This window comes from Chiloscyllium plagiosum, chromosome 30 (assembly GCF_004010195.1).
Source record: "Chiloscyllium plagiosum isolate BGI_BamShark_2017 chromosome 30, ASM401019v2, whole genome shotgun sequence".
Lineage (NCBI taxonomy): Eukaryota > Metazoa > Chordata > Chondrichthyes > Orectolobiformes > Hemiscylliidae > Chiloscyllium > Chiloscyllium plagiosum.
This window is the reverse complement of record NC_057739.1, coordinates 23,406,260-23,424,429: the sequence shown is the minus strand read 5'-3', so window position 1 is coordinate 23,424,429 and position 18,170 is coordinate 23,406,260. Positions and strand designations below refer to the sequence as shown.

Sequence of the window (18,170 nt, the reverse complement as noted above, 5' to 3'; positions counted from 1 at the left end):
TTCTCAGTTCCATTCAAATAACTTCCCTGGATGTATTTCTGGGAATATCCTCCCTCAGCACAGCTGTAATGCTATCCCTTATCAAAAATGCCACTCCCCCTCCTCTCTTGCCTCCCTTTCTATCCTTCCTGTAGCATTTGTATCCTGGAACATTAAGTTGCGAGTCCTGTCTATCCCTGAGCCATGTTTCTGTAATTGCTATGATATCCCAGTCCCATGTTCCTAACCATGCCCTGAGTTCATCTGCCTTCCCTGTTAGGCCCCTTGCATTGAAATAAATGCAGTTTAATTTATTAGTCCTGCCTTGTCCCTGCCTGCCCTGACTGTTTGACTCACTTCTGTTCTCAGCTGTACCGGTCTCAGATCGATTTCTTTCCTCACTATCTCCCTGGGTCCCACCCCCCACCTTACTAGTTTAAATCCTCCCAAGCAGTCCTAGCAAATTTCCCTGCCAGTATATTAGTCCCCTTCCAATTTAGGTGCAATCTGTCCTTCTTGTACAGGTCACTTCTACCCGAAAAGAGATTCCAATGATCCAAAAATGTGAATCCTTCTCCCATACACCAGCTCCTCAGCCATACATTCATCTGCTCTCTCCTCCTATTCCTGCCTTCACTAGCTCATAGCACTGGGAGATATCCAGATATTACTACCCTTGAGGACCTCCTTTTTAAATTTCTGCCTAACTCTCTGTAATTACCCTTCAGAGTCTCAACCTTTTCCCTTCCTATATTGTTGGTTCCAATGTGGACAATGACCTCCTGCTGGCCCCTCTCCCCCGGGAGAACATTCTGCACATTCTCTGAGACATCCTTGATCCTGGCACCAGGGAAACAATACACCATTCTGCTTTTTCTCTGCTGGCCACAGAAACGTCTGTCTGTACCTCTGACTACAGAATCCCCTAACACAATTGACCTCTTGGAAGCTGAAGTACCCCTCATTGAATTACAGCCAGTCTCAATACCAGAAACTTGGCTGTTCTTGCTACGTTCCCCTGAGAATCCATCAGCCCCTACATTTTCCAAAACAGCATACCTGTTTGAAATGGGTATATCCACAAAAGACTTCTGCCCAAGGTGCTGACCTCTCTCACCCTTCCTGGAGGTAACCCATCCAAGTGACTGTACCTGAGACTTTCCCCCTTCCTATAACTGCCATCCATCACATACTGTTACTGTTGCAAATTCCTCATCGCTTCTATCTTATTTAACAATGTAAAAGATGATGCAGTATTTGCGATAATTAGCAGTTTATTTGGTCTTTGCACTGTCCATTCTCAGGCACACTAAGGCAGCAGAGAAAATGGAACATGGTCTAAACTTTTTCAGACCCAGTTACATAGCAGCAGATGGAAGTTCCAACAAAATCAAGGAGACTTTTATTTATTATTGGGCAGCATGGTGACTCAGTGGTTAGCACTGCTACCCCACAGCGCCAGGGACCTGGGTTCAATTCCACCCTCAGGCGACTGTCTGTATGGATCTTGCACTTTCTCCCCATGTCTGTGTGGGCTTCCTTCAGGTGCTTTGGTTTCTTCCCACAGTTCAAAGGGGTGCGGTTAGATGGATTGGCCATGCTAAATTGCCCATAATGTTCAGGGATTTGCAGGCTAGGTCAGTTAGCCATGGGAAATGCAGAGTTATAGGGAAAGCATAAAGGCGTAGGTCAGGGTATGATGTTCTTCAGAGGTCGGTGTGAATTTGATGGGCCAAATGGCCTGCTTCCACACTATAGGGGTTCTATGATGATCTATGACAATTGCAAAATGAACCTAAATATACAGGTCCAAGCTATTTCCTGTGTCAAGATGCTAAGTGACCTTTCTACCCATACATGATGAATGACAATGTTGCCAGGAGATGAACTACAGACAGGAATAAATCTGTGCCTGATCGAAAGTCAAAACCTTTTCATGAGTTCCCTTGTCTACCTTTTCCACTACTATTTAGGATTCCATTATTATTCTGCTCTTCCCTCTTTAACCTGACAGCTCATTTGGTCTCCCATTGGGAGCACTGCTATGCTTCTTGGAAGAAGAATGTTCCAATTAGATTCAATGGCATTAGTAAAATAGACACAAAGCTGGGTGGGAGGGTGAACCGTGAGGAGGATGTAGAGATGCTTTGGTATGATTTGTCAAGTTGAGTGAGTGGGCAGATGTGTAACAGAAGACGTGTATTGTGGATAAACAGGTTCTCCATTTTGATAGCAAAAAAGGAAGGTAGATTATTAACTGACTGGCAAAAGATTGGGAATGAGAAGTTGCAACTGGATGTCCTTGTACACCGGATGCTGAAAGTAAATAAGCAAGTGCAGCAGGCAGTGAAGAAAATACCAGCCATACTTCAGGACTAAGCACCAAATGCTAATTTTGTATCGTATCCACAAACCTCCACTCCCTCCACCACCGTTGCTCACTAGCATCAGTGCTTGGGCCCCTTGATCAATGATTTGGATGTGGAGACCAAACATAATATTCCCAAGTTTGTGGGTGATACAAAGGTAGGTTTAAATGTGAGATGTGAGGAGGGTGCAAAGAGGCTTCAAGTTTACTTAGGTTGAGTGAGTGGGCAAGAGTATGGTAAATAGGAGGAAAGGATTTCAGGTAGGGAGAAAATTGCAGCCCTCCCCCACCCCCCACCCCCCTCATAACCTAGCCATTGATCAACTGATTCTCAGTCACGATAACCAATCAATGGCACAAGTAATCCTGTTCCTCCTTCAGTGACACGGATTGTCTGGAAGGAATTGAGGGCAAGTGATCAGGAAAAAGAAATGAAACCAAAAATCATTTATCCCATCATAAAGAGGCATGCAATACATTCGGCAGAGGTGAAATTGTGACACATACTGAGAACACAGCCTCTTCACTTATTAGTGAAATACATTTCATCATGTAGTTGAAAAGGTTCCTAAATTCAACCATTGATTTGCTAAATGGAGGTAACATGGAATTAAAAACTTGTAAGAAACAAAAGGGCAAATCAGAGATTAATATGATCGTTTGGATTAGTGCATAGGTTGGGGAAGTAATGTCACTTTCTCAACCAAGTTAATGAAGTATTAGCTACTTGTCCATACATAGGCATGAGCGGAAGGGAACAGCAGCAATAGTCATGATGCAATTACTTCAATAGCAGCAATAATGTACCGAATAAAATTCAAATTGTATCCCAAACTTGTATTGGAATAAGATAGGAGCAATTAATTGTAGTGGAATGGAACCTGTTCCTAACCAGGACAAATTGTTTTCCTAACAATTTATTTTCTAACTTTCTGTTGGCTCCACATTGGTGTAATGATAGGTATTAAAAGGAGTACATTAAAATATACTCATTGAAACCACCTTTTAAAAAGTTTTCAACTCAATTCTACTGAGCTATTTAAAGCTTCAGAACTTTTCCCTGCCCAACACAGATCTTGTATTCTCTCGCTGCAAGACAATGTCTCCTTATCCAAGTACCATGGACTTCAGCAGACCTTAGACTCACACATATCACAGATGTGTGCAAGGGTTACTCTTCAGAATACTTGCAGACACTCTGGGTTTTATTGAATGAAAACCTCGAAATCATTGCTCCATGTGTTCCATTTAGAAGCTTGAAATTAAACAACTTTGTATCAATTGTTTACTGTTTATGAATGACAGTAATTGGATCATGGAAAGACACAGCACAGAAGGATAGCATTTGGCCTGCTGCTTGTACATGATCTTTGAAAGAACAAAGTTAAAAATCACACAATTCCAGGTTATTGTCCAACAGATTAATTGGAAGCACCAGCTTTCTGAGCACTGCTCCTTCATCAGGTGGTTGTGGAGTACACAATTGTAAGACAGAATTTATAGCAAAAGTTTACACTGTGATGTAACTGAAATTATACATTGAAAAATATCTCGATTGTTTGTTAAGTCTCTCATCTGTTAGAATGACCATGATAGTTTCCCTTCTTTCATATGTAAATCATAAAACTTTTTTTAAAAGTTACATTCTCAAGTTAACTTTAACAATTGGTGTCAGCCAGATAATGTGTTGAAGGTGTTAGCCCCTTGTGTGCTGCTGTCTGTGCCATAATGTTTAGACTGATTCTAATCTAAAAAATGAATTAACAGAATCTTTCATGGATTCATGCAATTTTTGAGCAAAGTACAATGTAACTCTGCAAGTACAAATTCACCCCACAAACGTGTATGTATATGTGTGCGTGTGGGTTTGTGTGTGTGTGTGTTTGTGGGGGGGGGATGGGTTGTGAGTGTGAGGGAGAGTGTATATGTGTGTGCGTGAGTGTAAAGGGGTCTAAGTCTGTGAGAGGGTGCGTGTGTGAGTGTGGGAGTGTTTGTGTCTGTAGGAGCATGTGAGTGTCTGTGTGTGTCTGTGTATAGGAGTGTGTATGTGTATGGCAATAGCAGTGTCTATGTGTGTGTATAGTGCAATAGTGGTCACCTGTAGTGTGACATGAACCCAAAGTCCCGGTTGAGGCCCTCTCTATTGGTACCGAACTTAGCTAACAGCCTTTGCTCGGCCACTTTTCACTGCTGCCTGTCCCGAAGTCCGCCTTGGAGGATGGTCACCCAAAGGTCCGAGGTCAAATGTCCCGAACAGCTGAAGTGTTCTCCAACTGGGAGGGAACACTCCTGTCTGTTGATTGTTATGCGGTGCCAATTCATCCATTGCTGTAGCCTCTGCTTGGTTTCCCCAATGTACCATGCCTCAGGGCATTCTTGCCTGCAGCGTACGAGATAGACAACGTTGGATGAGTCACATAAATACCTGCCACGTACATGGTGGGAGGTATCCCCACGCATAATGGGGATATGTCCACACTCTGACACGTCTTGCAGTGCCTACCGTGAAAGGATTGTATGGAGTTGTCTTGAAAGCCGGGCAGTTTGCTATGAACAATGATCTGTTTAAGGTTTGGCGGTTGTTTAAAGGCAAGCAGTGAAGGTGTGGGGAAGGTCTTGGTGAGGTGCTCATCCTCATTGACAATGTGTTTCAGACCACAAAGAACATGGCATAGTTTTTCAGCTCCTGGTAATTACTGGACAATGAAGGTTACCCTGTTGGTTGCAGCACATGTCTGTCTCCTGAGGAGGTCAGTCTGAACATTATGGCACAGACAGCAGCACACAAGGGGCTAACACCTTCAACACATTATCCGGGCTGACACCAATTGTTAAAGTTAACCTGAGAATGTAACTTTTAAAAAATGTTTTGTGATTACATATGAAAGAAGTGAAACTAACATGGTCATTCTAAGCGATGAGAGATTTAACAATCAAGGTATTTTTCAATGTATAATTTCAGTTACATCACAGTGTAAACTTTTGCTATAAATTCTGTGTCTTACAATTGTGTCCTCCATAACCACCTGACGAAGGAGCAGCGCTTCGAAAGCTAGTGCTTCCTGTTGAACTATAACCTGGTGTTGTGTGATTTTTAACTTTGTACACCCCAGTCCAACACCGGCATCTCCAAATCTTGAAAGAACAGTCATTCTTAAACCTATCCCTGGTTTCTGATTCTGAATGAACAGTTCAATGTCAGGGACTGGTGTTGAAAGAATCCAGAACAATTTATGACTTCGCTGTGCAGAGACATCTATAACTATTGCTTCTATATCTCAAGAATATGTTGTCTTAGTAGTTTTCACATCTTATTGTTTTTAAAAACTTGGACATTTTAATTTCATAGTCATGATTAATAAGATTTTTCCTTTTATTGTTACCCATGACAAGTCAAAATAAAAAGGAATATCACACACAAAATCTTAGTCTACTGCTAATATACAGCAATGCTTGGAAGCCTGTCCCTTTAAGGTTGTTGCTCCTGGGTCAGAAAGAGTTTAATGGTGACAGAATTCTACACATTGGTAGCTGCTTTTCTCACACTTTGGACACACCACAGTGTGAAATGTGATGTTGCTACAGCAAGGCTTTTGTCTGAAATTATACCCTGCTCTGGTTTGCACATGGGCTCAAGATGATGCTTATATTCTTAGAATTTAATCAGGTCAGGACTCATTATTAAATGTACTGCTGTACCTGTTTTCGTGTGTTTGCATCTCAAAGCGATCTCTGTTCTGGCATGACATTCTGGAGTTACGCAGCACTGAAAGGAATCAGAAGGATGCAGTTGTCAAATGGAATTTCAGAACAGTATCGGCTGATTTCTGGAATTGATCCATATGGACATAAATCTGTCATATCCCTCCTTAGTGTAGATGTGGTGGAGCAATAAGCACAAATTAAAGTAATAAATAAATTTCCCCAAGTCATTTGCTTTGATACCAATTTATTATTGTGCTTTCAATTAATTTTGGCAAGGGATTTCACATTCCAACCTCCAATTCAACTGTGGCTACATGTCAACATGACTTCATTAGCTTCAATGCTTTAGGGATGTCTGATTTATTTAATTAAATCAACAGCAAGATTTATGAAATACTATTCTTTCTCTTGTTTTTAAAACTGTAATCATTAGCAGGACTTATACACTTAATGGTAACGTCCGAGGGAGTGTTGCTGAACAAAGAGACCTTGGAGTGCAGGTTCACAGCTCCTTGAAAGTGGAGTTGCAGGTAGATAGGATAGTGAAGAATGCATTTGGTATGCCTTCTTTTATTGGTCAGAGTATTGAATACAGGAGTTGGGAGATCATGTTGCAGCTGTACAGGACATTGGTTAGGCCACTGTTGGAATATTGCGTGCAATTCTGGTCTCCTTCCTATCGGAAAGATGTTGTGAAGCTTGAAAGGGTTCAGAAAACATTCACAAGGATGTTGCCAGGGTTGGAGGATCTGAGCTACAGGGTGAGGCTGAACAGGCTGGGCCTGTTTTCCCTGGAGCGTCGGAGGCTGAGGGGTGACCTTGTAGAGGTTTACAAAATTATGAGGGGCATGAATAGATTAAATAGACAAAGTCTTTTCCCTGGGGTCAGGGAGTCCAGAATTAGAGTGCATAGGTTTAGGGTGAGAGGGGAAAGATATAAAAGAGACCTAAGGGGCAACTTTTTGCACGCTGAGGGTGGTACGTGTATAGAATGAGCTGGCAGAGGAAGTGGTGGAGGTTGGTACAATTGCAACATTTAAGAGGCATTTGGATGGGTATATGAATAGGAAGGGTTTGGAGGGATATGGGCCTGGTGCTGGCAGGTGGGACTAGATTGGGTTGGGATATCTGGTTGGCATGGACAGATTGGACCGAAGGGTCTGTTTCCATGCTGTACATCTCTATGACTCTATGTGTGCATATTTAAGCATTGATTCTTGCAAATAGCCATGGAAAAGTATATGTTACATAGATCCTTGCCAGATCGTGACCAAATACTTGCTATTCAGGTAAAGAAAGCACTCCTGAAGTGACCAGTTAGTTAAATGATCACCAAAACCAGGACAGCTCAGAAATATATCTACCGTCCTTCAAGCAGGATCTTCACATTTGGGCAAAAGCAGAGTTTAACATCCTCTCTGAAAGATCAATGATGCTTTAACAATCTTACTTAAGTGTGACAAAGGGTCAAACATTTAAGTTTTCAGCAGTTCAATAAGGTTCAAAACGGGTCTTCAGTAATGGAGAACTTTACTCACTCCACAAGTACAAAATGAGAGTCATCTAAGCATTGTGCTCTTTTTCATTCTACTGCAGTAACCCTATGAATTTATGCTAATTCAGTTCCTGTTGTGCAGTTGGGACCCAGAAGGGATTCTGTAGTCTACTTGGAGAAAGCTGTTCAGTCAAAAGTGGACAACTTAAAATGTTTAATTGTCTCTCACCCCACACAAATACTTTAGGCTATTTCCATCCAGCAAGAAACCTGCCAAACTTCTAGTGATTGATCTTATTCCCACCAGATATTGTGCCAGTCTAAAGCAAGTGAGCTGTCTTTGGATACTTGTTTGGAGAGGGGAGCTCACTGGCCTCAGATAGATAAAGCCCATAGTCTTCACCCCAGATAGCCCATGCATGCATTCTGCCTGCTCACTGCTCAAAAGTCTACATTCCTCAAGTGAAGCAGTTTGCTTAAGCAAACAGTTCAGCACTTACAGTGTCGTTGTGTCTCCTTGCTCTCGTTTTTCTTCTGCCTTACAGAATAGACGCACATTGTAATAAAAATCATTGTAAGGGAAATTGTGACGCCCACCACAACAGGAATATCATGCTTTTCTAGAGCAAAATATGTAGAGGACTCCTTTGGTGTTGTTCCCCCCCTGCCAAAAGAAAGAGAATCAATTCAGCAACAGAACCATATGTATTCAGGTTCTACCGTAACCCATGTTAGAAGCCACAGACATTAAACAAGAGCAAGTATACCAAGTAGAGTTTTGACATTAAAATTACAGAAAACCATAAAAGGGTTGGTTCAGTGGTAGCACTCACATCTCTGATTCTGAAGCTTGTAGGTTTGGAGCCCCCACCAAAAGCTGAACACAATCTCAGAAGGCACACCCATGCAGTACTGAGGGAATGTTACACAGTTGGAGGTGGAATCATTCAACTAAAGGTGTGGAACTGAGGTCCCACACGACCTTTCACATGGACATCAAGGGTTCAAAGAGGAGCGGGGGAATTCTCCCGGGTATCCAGACTAACATTTACCCCTCAATCAATCTCAGTCAAACTGATCACCTAATCAGTGTCACACTGCTGTTTTGGGCGCCTGATCTGAACAAACTGGCTGCATTTGCAAACATATTTCATTGTCTGTTGATCATTGAGACACACTCGATTTGTGAAATCTGTAATGTAAATGCAAATTTTTTTTTCATAAAATGTTGTAAAATTTCAGTATTGTCTTATTCACCAATTTAAAATGAACGTTTCAAGATTTCCTATGGATAGGCCAGTTCATTGACAAGTCCGGTTTTCACATGGCAAGATTTGAGTAAACATTCATCTAGAATTGTAGGATTTCAGTCAGAAGAAAATTTGCAAATCAAATCTTGAAAGTTCTTGGGATCCAGAAAATGAGGTGAGTAAGGTTGAAAAGAGTCCGCAGATCATAGTGCAATTAAAAACAAAAGGACAATAGACTTAGGAGGAGACTCTTGTCTTCTGACCAGGGACCTGCAATGTCCTGTCATTTCAGTTCCATCCATCTGTGTATTCCTGCTGGAGAGGGCTGTTATAATTATAGCACCTCTTTGTGGGAGGCAGGGGTGTAATGTTAATGTCACTGTACTAATAGGATCATGGACTGGAGGCAGAGGTTCAGCTACCACCATGGCAGATGGTAAAATTAATCCCAGAATTGTTTTGTATTGAATTCTAATTCCACCATTTGCTGTAGCAGGATTCAAAGCCAGGCCCCAGCATATTACCTGGGTCTCTGGATTAATAGTCCAACAATAATACCACTAGGCCATCACTTGCCCGCAATATAAATTTAGAATAAAAGGTTAGCCCAATGGCAATTCGACAACCACTACTGATTGTCACAAAAATCTATCTCGTTCACTAATGTCCTACACAGAAGGAAATCATAACTTAGCCTGCCCTACATGTGACTCCAGACCCATTGCAATGTTGACTATTAATTGTCCTTTTGTCAATGTAATAAATGCCAGTGATGCCCACAACCTGTGAATTAATTTTTTTAAAAGTTTCAAATTTTGATTAGGAATCAATGGGTTTATGTGATTGATTTTCTTAACATTAGAAACAATAAAGTCTTTTGAGAATCCCAAATGATTTCCATATTATATATTTTGATGTAATCTGTCTACAGTCACAGAGTCATAGAGATGTACAGCACGGAAACAGACCCTTCGGTCCAACTCATCCATGCCGACCAGATATCCCACCCCAATCTAGTCCCACCTGCCAGCACCTGGCCCATATCCCTCCAAACCCTTCCTATTCATATACCCATCCAGATGCCTTTTAAATGTTGCAATTGTACTAGCCTCCACCTCATCCTCTGGCATCTCATTCTATATACGTACCACCCTCAGCGTGAAAAAGTCGCCCCTTAGGTCTCTTTTATATCTTTCCCCTCTCACCCTAAACCTATGCCTCCTACTTCTGGACTCCCCCACCCAAGGGAAGAGACTTTGTCTATTTATCCTATCTACGCGCCTCATGATTTTATAAACCTCTATAAAGTCACCCCTCATGCTCCGACACTCCAGGGAAAACAGGCCCAGCCTATTCAACCTCTCCCTATAACTCAAATCCTCCAACCCTGGCAACATCCTTGTCAATCTTTTCTGAACTCTTTCATGTTTCACAACATCCTTCCAATAGGAAGGAGACCAGAATTGCACACAGTATTCCAACAGTGGCCTAACCAATGTCCTGTACAGCCGCAACATGACTTTCCAACTCCTGTACTCAATACTCTGACCAATAAAGGAAAACATACCAAACGCCTTCTTCACTATCCTATCTATCTGCAACACATCTTTCAAGGCACTATGAACCTGCACTCCAAGGTCTCTTTGTTCAGCAACACTTCCTTGGACCTTACCATTAAATATCTAAGTCCTGCTAAGATTTGCTTTCCCAAAATGCAGCACCTCACATTTATCTAAATTAAACTCCATCTGCCACTTCTCAGCCCATTGGTCCATCTGATCAAGATCCTGTTGTAATCTGAGGTAACCTTCTTCGCTGTACACTACGCATCCAATTTTGGTGTCATCTGCAAACTTACCTCTTATGCTCACTAGAACACATCACTGGAACTCTCTAGCAGCACTGTGGATATGGGACTATAGTGGTTCAATAAGGCATTTCGCTATATCATCAACAGCAATTGAGGATGGGCAATAAATACTAGCTCAGCCTGCGATGCCCGCATCTGATTTTCAATGATATTGCTTTTCGGATGAAGATTCAAGATGACCCAGTGTTGACTGCCATTGGAGAGAGGACTTAACATTTAAACACCTGGCCAGAAATAAGACCAGCATTGTCTTTGTCTTTGTTCATCTTCTGATTTTTAATTTGGATTAAACTAATATTTCAAGATTTGGTTTTAAGCTTACTGATGCTACTAACTGATACATCTGCAGTGGACTGCAATTAATGGATAACTCAAAACCTCTTTGTTAACTTTGCTTGGGCCATTAACTGCACTACCTCTCGATGAAAACATTGAGATCCACCAATTTGTAATTACATTTTCCTGAGAATTGCCTCGAAGGGCAATGCATCAGTTCCTGAAAGAGCCCAAATTTGGATTTCTCTGCATGATGTGCCTTGTCGTGTGAAATTTCTTTCTGCTCAGCCTCAACTTGCTCAAATATTCAGTTATTAATGTGGCGATTTTCCCTTTCGATAACCGCTTTGATAGCTCAAATCTGTTTCTAAGGAGAAAATCCACTTGAAACAAATGAGTTCTCATGAATGTATAGTCTTATTTAATTCTGTAGTATGTGCAGGTGTTATGTTAGAAGAAGATTTTAAGGAAACCAAAGCCAGATCGTTTAAGGTAAATACATGATTCTCAAAGTTTTACGTATTCTGCTTTTGTCCTTCTCTGCAATGTAATATGAATGACAATTAACATTTAGTAAAATAGATTGAAATTAATTTTGTATTTTTAATGGCAGGCTGAATTTGATCAAGTGCAATTCTTTTTATAGAGTCTTAAAGTACTTGGCTGAGGATGTGGTGAGAAATTATTCTTGCATTCTATTCTCCTCCTCATACATCTGATAAAGGAGATGTTATTATTTAAAACAATATGTATCCTGCTTACAAAATTTCCATATTTATTTTGGTACAAAAGTATCATCAGCCTTCTTGAGCCGAAGTTCCGAGAGTTTTCCTTTGTAGAACAAAGTGGATTGCAGTGGTTAAACAAGACAGCACACCACCACCACCATCTTGGGCATCTCTGGATAGGCATTAACATTGGCCCAGCCAGCATTGCCCACTTTCCATGATGGAATTTTTAAAAAAGAGCAGGGGGATAGTTCCAGACATTTAAAATCATATTTTCAATCTTAATGTAAACTAGTATCAATGCCTTAACTTCCAACACTCTGACTCGGAGTCATCATTTTAATGGGGAGGCAAATTTAGACAGCTCTGGGAATATACTTGGACTTTAGCCATTCTGGAATCTTCACTATATAGCTGTTCTTCTTCCCAAACTAAGCTATTTCCAAACAATTCTGAATTAGTGGCAGATCAGAAAATGAAACAAGCTTCTCTGATGTGCAGATAGCCTCTCTTAATTACAATATTTATGGTGGGCTGCATAGTTTAAAGAACAATTTGTAGATGACATTTGAAGTTTAAACAGTGAGATTTTGATCTTTAACTGATTTGGCGGCACGGTGGCTCAGTGGTTAGCACTGCTGCCTCACAGCACCAGTGTCCCAGGTTCAATTCCAGCCTTGGGCAACTGTCTGTGTGGAGTTTGCACTTTCTCCCTGTGTCTGCGTGGGTTTGCTCCAACAGTCCAAAGGTGTGCAAGTTTAGGTGAATTGGACATGCTAAATTGCCCATAGTGTTAGATGCATTAGTCAGAGGGAAATGGGTCTGGGTGGGTTACTCTTTGGAGGGTTGGTGTGGACTGGTTGGGCCAAATGGCTTGTTTCCACACTGTAGAGAATCTAATCTAATCAAATCATTTATATAAATGATGAAAAGTGGTGGACCCAGCACTGATCCTTGTAGCACTCCACTGTCACAGGCCTCCAGTCTGAAAAACAACCCTCTACTACCACCCTCTGTCTTCGACCTTTAACCAGTTCTGTATCCAAATGGCTAGCTATCCCTGTATTCCATGAGATCTAACCTTGCTCACCAGTCTCCCATGGGGATCCCTGTCGAACGCCTTACTGAAGTCGATATAGATCACGACCTGCCCTCACGAATCCTCTTTGTTACTTCTTCACAAAACTCAATCAAGTTTGTGAGACATCATTTCCAACGCACAAAGTCATGTTGACTATTCCTAATCAGTCCTTGCCTTTCCAAATACATGTACATCCTCTCCCTCAGGATTCCCTCCAACAACTTGCCCACCACCAATGTCAGGCTCACTGGTCTATAGTTCCCTGGTTTGTCTTTACCGCCCTTCTTAAAACAGTGGCACCACGTTAGCCAATCTCGATTCTTCTGGCACCTCACCTGTGACTATCGATGACACAAATATCTCAGCAAGAGGCCCAGCAATCACTTCTCTAGCTTCCCACAGAGTTCTGGGGTACACCTGATCAGGTTCTGGGCATTTATCGACTTTTATGTATTTCAAGCCAGCAAGCACTTCCTCCTCTGTAATATGGACATTTTGCAAAATGTCACTATCTGTTTCCCTACATTCCATAACCTCCATGTTCTTTTCCACAGTAAACACTGATGCAAAATACTCATTTAGTATCTCCCCCATTTTCTGCGGCTCCACACAAAGGCCGCCTTGCTGATCTTTGAGGGGCCCTATTCTCCCCCTTTTGCCCTTAATGTATTTGTAAAAACCTTTTGGATTCTCCTTAATTCTACTTACCAAAGCTATCTCATATCCCCTTTTTGCCCTCCTGATTTCCCTCTTAAGTATACTCCTACTTTCTTTATACTCTTCTAAGGATTCATTCAATCTATCCTGTCTGTACCTTACATATGCTTCCTTCTTTTTCTTAACCAAACCCTCAATTTCTTTAGTCATCCAGCATTCCCTGTACCTACCAGCCTTCCCTTTCACCCTGACAGGAATATACTGTCTCTGGACTCTCATTATCTCATTTCTGAAAGCTTCCCATTTTCTAGCCGCGCCTTTACCAGCGAACATCTGCCCCCAAAGTTCTTGCCTAATAGCGTCAAAATTAGCCTTTCTCCAATTCAGAACTTCAACTTTTAGATCTGGTCTATCCTTTTCCATCACTATTTTAAAAATAATAGAATTATGGTCGCTGGCTCCAAAGTGCTCCCCAACTGACACTTTAATCACCTCCCTTGCCTTATTTCCCAAGAGTAGGTCAAATTTTGCACCTTCTCTCATAGGTACATCCACATATTGAATCAGAAAATGTTCTTGTACACACTTAACAAATACCTCTCCATCTAAACCCTTAACACAGTGGCAGTCCCATTCTATGTTTGGAAAGTTAAAATTCTCTACCAATACCCTATTATTCTTAGAGATAACTGACATCTCCTTACAAATTTGTTTCTCAATTTCCCTCTGACTATTAGGGGGTCTATAATACAATCCCAATAAGGTGATCATCCCTTTCTTATTTTTCAGTTCCACCCAAATAACTTCCCTGGATGTATTTCTGAGAATATCCTCCCTCAGTACCGCTGTAATGCTGTCCCTTATCCATTTGAATAGATTTCCATTTTAATCGTAGTGATGCAGGAAGAGCTGTTACAATCTAGTCTAGACACTGTAGTCAACAGTGTTTCCTAAATCTAGCTCTTTCCTTGAAAATTATTTACAAAGGTGTCAGAAAAGATCACAAGACTAAATGCTAACTGCTTCTCCCAACAGCTGGGAAAATCTTTTTAAAAACTGGGGATCAATAGAACATTTCACTGCCCTTACAAGTTTGTGCATTGTGTATATAGAATGAAACCACAGGGAAATATTCTAAAACAGGCCAAATAAAGTACAGATCAGTCACAGGGTTAAATGGGACAATATAGGAATCGAGGAACAGGAGTAGGCCATTCAGCCCCTTGTGCCTGTTTTACCATTCAGAGAGATCATGGCTGATCTGTGGCCTAACTCCATATACCTGCTTTTGGCCAATATCCTTTGATGCCTTTACTTAACAAAAATTTATCTATCTCAGATTTAAAATTAACAATTGATCTAGCATCAACTGCTGTTTGTGAAAGAGAGTTCCCAATCTCTACAACCCCTTGGACCAATGGAAATAGTTTATCGTTATCGACCTGTCCTGTAAACATATTGCAATCTTCATTTTTTAAAAGAGACTGTGTCAAAAAAAGAGACAGTGTGTGCATGTGTCAGAGAGGCAGAAATGTCACTATCTAGTTTCTATCTGGCAGGTGGGATAATAGGTAACTGAGGAGCAGGAAATTCAATGTTTTGGGCAAAAGCTCTTCATCATGAATTTCCTGATGAAGGGCTTTTGCCTGAAACGTTGATTTTCCTGCTCCTCAGATGCTGCCTGACTTGCTGTGTTTTTCCAGCACCACTCTAATCTTGACTCTAATCTCCAGCATCTGCAGTACCCACTTTCGCCTAATAGATAACTGAGTTGAGCCTGAATGCAAAGTAATGCAAGCAAGTCTCTTACTGCTCACTAGTGAGATTCTCACCTCGCTGTTCAAATCTTGTTCAAAACAACTTTTCTTCTCAATGTCAAAAATCTCAGCTCTGCTGATCTTACCCTATTTTCCAATTGATTTACTAATGGCCACATTGTTCAGGAGCTGGGAAGATTCTGCCCCACATCTTCATGATTAGATTTGTATTCAAAAGGATATTTCATTTTATGCATTTTCTTTATTCTCATTTGTCTTTAAAATTTGCGACTAGGTAGTTGTGTTTCGTTGTTGATAGAGTGGGATATTCGGCCTGAGTTACGTTTGGAATTCTGATTGGCCAGGTGTAATACAGCTGTAATACTGAAATGTCACTATCAATTTCTTAATATCATAACAGCACTTCATGTAAACTGAAAATGCGCAAATCTTCCAACTCTTGTCCACATCATGGTTTCCATCAATGAACTTTAAGCTATCAAAGGCCTGAAAACATAGTAACATTGATTTTTCGGATCCTTACATGTCAACTGCTAACAGCCCACACTTAAAGGAGCTATCCTGGGAGTCTGGGACTTCAGTCCTCCGACCTTATTGTTAGTAGATAGCAGAGTAGTAGGAGCTCATACAGGACCATGAGTTAATGCTCAAGTAAGTCACTGGGTTACATCATTCCACTTCCCATATAGCCCCATTTCACTTCAGTCTGTATAACCAGACATCTGTCTTGAATATAGTCAACAGCTGAACATCTGTATCCCTTTGCAGTAAAGAATTCTCAAGATGCCCAAAGGATTGTGAATAACTCTTTCCTCATTGCAGACCTAAATGGCTAACTCCTTATTCTGAGACTGTGAGCCCAAGTTCAAGATAACCCACCAAAGAGAAACATCTATCCAGCATCAATAAAATAAAATTCTTAAGCTTCATATGTTTCAAGCCATTTCTATCTCTCTCTTCCAAACTTCAAGGAATATAGGCCCTGTCTACACAATCTCGTATAGGACAATCCCCTCACAACAGGAATTGTTCTTGTAAAACTATATTACTTTCCCTCTGTCTTTTCTTGGATAGAGACTAAAACTGTTTATCGTACTCTAGTTGTAATCTCACCAAGAGCTTACATCATTTCAATAAAATCTCTTCATTCAAACTCCAAATCACTTTGGCTGATGTACCATTTACTTTCCTATTCCTTTCTGTACCTGTACTTTAACCTTCTGTGGTTCATGTACAAGGCCACAAACTTCCCTCTGAATGACATTTCCCAGATTTTCACCATTTTAAAAAAATTTTTGCTTTTCTATTTTTAATTCTAAAGTCAATAAATTCACATTTCTCCACATTAAACTCTAACTCACCTCACCTTAAAATGCCCACTTTGTACACTCATAACAGCCATTTAACATTTCCATTTAACTTGGATACGTGATACTCGTTGTACTCATTGATATCAATTGTCAATAGATGTTATGGTACCTGATTTATTACTACCTGCCAATCACAAAAATACTCATTTAATTCTGTCCATTGACCGATCCTTAATTTATGCTAATACATTACCCCCAGTCTCATGAGCTCTACTTTTGTGTAATAATAATTCAAATATTTTGAAGTTTTACATATTGTCTATTTGCTTTTGAACATTGCGTTCTGGGGATCTCCTCAAGAGCAGAAAATGAGAAATGTAAACAACTCCCACACTTTAGGGTATCAGGATAACCATCAACAAAGCTGTATTAGCTATATAAGGTGCCTCAATAATGTCTAATGGTAAATATTATTTAAGTCCATATCTAATGAAAAATCTCAGAGCTGGATTGACCAGATAATAATGAGCCAGTTACAGTTTTAGAGGATGCTGCTTGACCTGCTGTATCTAGACTCTGATCTCCAGCATCTGCAGTCCTCACTTTTGCCCAGTTACAGTTTTAGTTTATTTTGCCAAACTTCTTCATCTTGGTCATTTTACCTCTGTTTTCTTCTGTCACAGAGAGTGCCAACTCTCCACCCATTCAACAGTCTATCCTTGAGAGCTCAGTAATCTTTCAGTAAATAAACAGCAATATTTATTCAATTAGGGTTCTTGGTTATAGTAATTATCCTTAACATTCTCTAGTCTTCAAAAGTGGTCAGGCATCACATCAAGACATGGTTTAGCTTCATTAAACATTGAATAATCAAACAATCAAATGGTAATATGATACAATCACAGTAGAACTCAGTTATCCACAAAACAGATTTTTATATATATATAATATATATATATATATATATATAAAAATCTGTTTTGTGGATAACTGAGTTCTACTGTGATTGTATCATATTACCATTTGATTGTTTGATTATTCAATGTTTAATGAAGCTAAACCATGTCTTGATGTGATGCCTGACCACTTTTGAAGACTAGAGAATGTTAAGGATAATTACTGTAACCAAGAACCCTAATATTATATATATATATATATAAAACACAGTTAATAACTTAGCTTATAAATAACTTAAATAATAATAACTTTCCTTGAACGGTTTACGGCAGTGGGAGCCTCTGAATCTAAAGAAATTATTTGAAAATCTCTTGTTTTTTTAATTTCTTCAGGAGTTTTAAACTGCCCAGTTGCTTTGCTGATATTTTCAGAACAATGCCCCTCGTTGAGAAAATAATCAATGCTTTAAATCACAACAAATAGTTAACAGAATGACCAGGATTCTCAATACTCAGCGATACATTTTCTTCTATCTGGGGGGGGGTAATCAAATGCAAACCAAACCAAGCACATATCGCTGTTTACGATTGAATTAACCAGCAAAACTGTTACAGTAAAAACTAAATAATGGTGAAACTATGCTAATCAAAACTGCAGGATTCATGAATGATAGAATTATAGAATCCCTACAGTGTGGAAGCACACCATTTGGCCCATTGGGTCCACACCAACCCTCTGAATTGCACCCCACCCACTCCCACCCTCCATACCCATCC

General features: G+C 40.3%; 1 protein-coding gene across 2 annotated transcripts in view; it reads right to left on the bottom strand.

Annotated features, from left to right (window-relative positions):
* The window catches only part of LOC122564812, a 106,343-nt gene that overhangs the window by 7,680 nt on the left and 80,493 nt on the right, over positions 1 to 18,170 (bottom strand). For both annotated transcript variants that reach the window (XM_043720095.1, XM_043720097.1), the window contains exons 12-13: positions 8,048 to 8,211; positions 6,047 to 6,113 (exon numbers count right to left, since the gene is read on the bottom strand). In XM_043720095.1, the coding sequence (XP_043576030.1) occupies positions 6,047 to 6,113; positions 8,048 to 8,211 (231 nt within the window). The remainder of the gene's footprint in view (positions 1 to 6,046; positions 6,114 to 8,047; positions 8,212 to 18,170) is intronic.